Source organism: Bison bison, unplaced genomic scaffold (genome assembly GCF_000754665.1).
Source record: "Bison bison bison isolate TAMUID 2011002044 unplaced genomic scaffold, Bison_UMD1.0 scf7180017849117, whole genome shotgun sequence".
NCBI classification, from domain to species: domain Eukaryota; kingdom Metazoa; phylum Chordata; class Mammalia; order Artiodactyla; family Bovidae; genus Bison; species Bison bison.
This window is the reverse complement of record NW_011479690.1, coordinates 7,828-12,697: the sequence shown is the minus strand read 5'-3', so window position 1 is coordinate 12,697 and position 4,870 is coordinate 7,828. Positions and strand designations below refer to the sequence as shown.

The window sequence follows — 4,870 nt, the reverse complement described above, 5'->3', positions numbered from 1 at the left end:
GGGCCGCCGACCCCGCCCCCGCCCGCCGGGCCCTTCGGTCGCCACCCTGTGGGGCCGCTCACCCTCCATCATTTCCTGCGACTGTTGCTGGCCCGCGCCGCGCTCCGCCGCCATGTTGGCTGCTCTTTCCCTTTCCGGAATCTGTCGCCTCAGGCCCCTCAGCCAATCAGGGCTCCCAGCTCAGAGGTTTCCCAGCCAATGGGGCCCTGCGCTCCTGCGCGGCTCGAGAGCCTCATGGGAGTTGTAGTTCACCCTCGAGGCCGCGCGTGCCTCCGCCTCCGCGGCGCCAGTCTCCCCGCCCGCCAGGCAGGTAATGGGCGCACTGGAAGCTCTGGAGGCGGGAAGCGGGATGAGGGCAGGGATGCTCGGGGCCGCAAGCACGGAGCCGAACCTGCGGGCGAGCGGAGAGGAGCCTGGGGTCGCTCTGCGCTCGTGGACTGGTGGCGGGACACGGCGGGGCAGCTCCCCAGTCCCTCCGAGCCTCGGTGGCGGCGTCTGCAGAATTGGGCAGACATTGTCCCGGCGTCGCGGTGTGGACTGAGCCCGTACAAAGGGGCCGCTTCCAGTTAACGCTCAGCGCGGGGCGCCCGCTCTCTTTTCCGGGGCCTGTCCGCTAACGGGTCCGGAAGAGCTGGTCGGACCTGGACGCCTATCTAGCTACTGCGGACGCCGCAGTCCGAAACGGGCCCCGGCATCGGGGGCCGTGAGGGAGCCGCCCTCTGCTCCGCGCCTTCAGGTCGAGGCCTCCGAGAGGCGAGGTCCGCGGTCCTCAGCCTTCTCGATTCTGAGACCGGAGGAAACGGCGTCCGGTCACCGCGCTGTCGGAGACGCCGTTTATTTTGGCTCCTCCGAGGCACCGTAGACGGACTCCGGCGCGTCCCTAGCAACCGTTAGCGCGGGCGTTTCCTCGCGGGTTCCCTGGGTCCCCGCCCACAGGCGCCGGCGGTTGGCCTCTGCGACCTGTCGATCGGCGCCGTCGCTCTGCCATTGGCTGGTGGCGCTAGAGGCGCGGATTGGCGCCCTCCCGGCGCGTTGAGAGCTCGGCGGGTGACTGGGCGATCTCAGGTGAGCCACCCGCGTGGGAGCATCGCCCCGCGCCCCACGTTGTCCCACTGCCTTCCCCGCGCGGCCCGCTTGCCGCCCTGTGGCTGTTCGCGCCTGGCCGGTCCCGCCCCTCAGCGCCGCTCAGGGTCTCGGCCTGGGCCTGGTCCCACCCGGCGCTCGGTCCTTGCCCGCAGAGGAACTGTGCGCGCCTGTCCCACCCCTGGAAGGGGCCAGGAGGAGGCTCGCGGAGCTTGACACCCAGGAGCCCCTCAGTGGACGTGTGTGCGGAGAGCCGTGAGCTGTAGCACCTCATCCATGCTGCCCGACGTCCCCACTGCACACCTGGGCTTTGTCTTTAACCTCCTCGCAAGCGTTTCTTTCCCTAGACAAGGACTGTGGCCTTGCGGTGAGGTCTTATGCTTTCTGTCCCCTTACCTTCTACATTTGGCAAAGTAAACCTATGTTGATTCTGAGTCTCACTTTCTCTTGCGGGTTCCCCTCTGTGTCTTCCTGCTGTTGCTTTCTGGTCAGTTCAGTCGCTCAGTCGTGTCCGACTCTTCGCGCCCCCATGAATCGCAGCACGCCAGGCCTCCCTGTCCATCACCAACTCCCGGAGTTCACTCAGACTCACGTCCATCGAGTCAGTAATGCCATCCAGCCACCTCATCCTCTGTCGTCCCCTTCTCCTCCTGCCCCCAATCCCTCCCAGCATCAGAGTCTTTTCCAATGAGTCAACTCTTTGCATGAGGTGGCCAAAGTACTGGAGTTTCAGCTTCAGCATCATTCCTTCCAAAGAAATCCCAGGGCTGATCTCCTTCAGAATGGACTGGATGGATCTCCTTGCAGTCCAAGGGACTCTCAAGAGTCTTCTCCAACACCACAGTTCAAAAGCATCAATTCTTTGGCGCTCAGCTTTCTTCACAGTCCAACTCTCACATTCATATATGACCACAGGAAAAACCATAGCCTTGACTAGATGGACCTTTGTTGGCAAAGTAATGTCTCTGCTTCTGAATATGCTATCTAGGTTGGTCATAACTTTCCTTCCAAGGAGTAAGCGTCTTTTAATTTCATGGCTGCAGTCACCATCTGCAGTGATTTTGGAGCCCCAAAAAATAAAGTCTGACACTGTTTCCACTGTCTCCCCATCTATTTCCCATGAGGTGATGAGACCAGATGCCATGACCTTCGTTTTCTGAATGTTGAGCTTTAAGCCAACTTTTTCACTCTCCACTTTCACTTTCATCAAAAGGCTTCTTAGTTCCTCTTCACTTTCTGCCATAAGGGTGGTGTCATCTGCATATCTGAGATTATTGATATTTCTCCCGCAATCTTGATTCCAGTTTGTGTTTCTTCCAGTCCAGCGTTTCTCATGATGTACTCTGCATATAAATTAAATAAGCAGGGTGACAATATACAGCCTTGATGTACTCCTTTTCCTATTTGAAACCAGTCTGTTGTTCCATGTCCAGTTCTAACTGTTGCTTCCTGACCTGCATACAGATTTCTCAAGAGGCAGGTCAGGTGGTCTAGTATTCCCATCTCTTGAAGAATTTTCCACAGTTTATTGCTTTAAGACATAATTTCTTGCGTGAATGACTGTGACTCTCCCCTTCCCCCTGTTGGTCAGGTTACTTCAAAGCAGGCTTTGAAAGTCAGTCTTTGGGGTAAGAGCCATAACTGCCTGCAGCAACAGGAGGCCCTGGGAGTTAGCCCAGTTTCTCCAGACCCGTCTTGATGGGTGGACCCCTCCCCAGGGGCCCTGTGGGACTCATTGCAGCTCTGCCTGAAAGGCCTCCTCACTCTGCTTTGCTGGCTCAACTCTGCTGGTACCTCCTCCTGGACACCTGTGCTGGCCTCTCAGGTCTGAGAGGCGCCCTTGACTCACACACTCCATCTCAGCAGCGTCGCCCTGGATATGCTGAAGGGGGCCTGGACGCAAGAAACGGTCTCAGGATAGACCCCACACCTGACGTCGAGAGGAAGACAGGTGTTAGGGTAGGGTCTCCTGTGGCTCAAAATAACATCTTGTCATTTTCAGCTCTGCCCGCCAGCCTGTTAGCCTCATGCTCTACTGCTCTGCTTGTACAGCAGTGGTGGGAGCAATTGGAACCAACTGTCTCCTAGCGTTTGTTCTCCTGGGAGAAAGCCAGTTGCTTCCAGACGTTCACCTGTAAGAGCAAGGAGTACTTTTCCAGAAGCTCCCTGCAAACCTCTCCTTCTGTTTGATTGGGGGTGGGGAGCGTCACTCACACTTTCTGGAATCAAGACCAGCACCAGGAGCAGGGTTACTGTGAGGCACCATCAGATGCTGTCTGCGTCCAGCTTCCCGTGGCTTCTGCTCAGAGGGGATGCAAAACAGAATAATACACCGCCTCCCCCCGCCCCCCCACCGCCCTTAAAAACCACCCCACCTATTCCAAAAACCTTGGCCTGGATTTGCAGGCATTTCTGATTAGAGTTTGAGTCAAACTTGAACAGGTGAGAAAGGAAGTGATCTAAGGACATGTGAAGCTGGGCTCTGTGCCCTCAGGAGCCACCCTGGGGCTGTGGCCCCGATGTGCTGTGTGAGGCTGAGCTGGCTCCACAGACTGTGCTCAGGACAGAAGGTGCGAACGGAGAAGAGGTGGTTTTTTCTGAGGCCACTTCTTGGTTTATCAACTTTTGACACTTTTTACTTTCTCAGTTCAGTTTAGTTCAGTCACTCAGTCGTGTCCGACTCTTTGTGACCCCATGAATCGCAGCACGCCAGGCCTCCCTGTCCATCACCAACTCCCGAAGCTTACTCAAACCCACATCCATTGACTCGGTGATGCCATCCAACATCTCATCCTCTGTCGTCCCCTTGTCCTCCTGCCCCCAATCCCTCCCAGCATCAGGGTCTTTTCAGTGAGTCAGCTCTTCCCATCAGGAAGTAAAACATAAAACATTCTGTGCCCTCTACCCTCCCTTCATTTCCTTCTCTCCTGTCCCCGGTTTTCCTCATTTTTACAAAGTAAGGTTTTATAACATTTACAACGTATGCTGAAGAGTTTTATTTATTTACTTATTTGTTTATTTACTGTCTTTTACAAAGTAAAGCTCTATAACATTTACAGTGTCTGAAGTCATAATCAAGTCTGCTGGGCTTTGTCTATATTCCGGTTGTAGAAGTGGAAAACTAAAACATGACCATGTCGTCGTCAGTTATTGTAGGAATAATTAGAACACTGAGATGCCGAAAGAAGGACATCTCAAGCTGTGACGTTTAGATGTTGCCCCTGGGAGAGCAACACCTTCTAACAGTTTATTACTTCGCTTCTTTCTTGCTTCCTGTTCATTATTTGGTTCATGGTCAGCTGTTACTGGTTAGGATCCCATCAGCTGTGTAAACATGCACGCGTAAAATATCTCAGTTTTTCACTGTACACTAGTTGATTGATTTGCAATATCAGTCACAAATCAAAACAGTAAAGTGGACACGTTTAAGCCACCACCCGAATTAGGACGTGGAAGACCCTGTGCCCTCGTTCCCCTCCTCCTTGCAGCTCAGAGGACCCTCGGAAGACACCTCAGCCTGATGTTTGGGTTTGTCATGTAAGTGTGTATCCCTAAACTGCATGGATGAGGGGATGTTACACAGAAGGAATCCTATTGACGATAGTCTTCTGTAACTTGGTTTTTTTTCACATATGTTACTAAGATTTGGAGAAGGCAATGGCACCCCACTCCAGTACTCTTGCCTGGCAAATCCCATGGACAGAGGAGCCTAGTGGGCTGCAGACCATGGGGTCACTAAGAGTCGGACACGACTGAGCGACTTCACTTTCACTTTTCACTTTCATGC

General features: G+C 54.6%; 1 protein-coding gene across 2 annotated transcripts in view; it reads right to left on the bottom strand.

Annotated features, from left to right (window-relative positions):
* Window positions 1-137, bottom strand: part of PPP1R7 (protein phosphatase 1, regulatory subunit 7) — a 16,732-nt gene extending 16,595 nt beyond the window's left edge. The window contains exon 1 of one of the 2 annotated variants that reach the window (XM_010846511.1): window positions 63-137. In XM_010846511.1, the coding sequence (XP_010844813.1) occupies window positions 63-114 (52 nt within the window). In that variant the 5' untranslated portion in view covers window positions 115-137. The remainder of the gene's footprint in view (window positions 1-62) is intronic. The other variant, XM_010846522.1, reaches the window with a different exon arrangement.
* Between the last annotated feature and the right edge of the window lie 4,733 nt (window positions 138-4,870).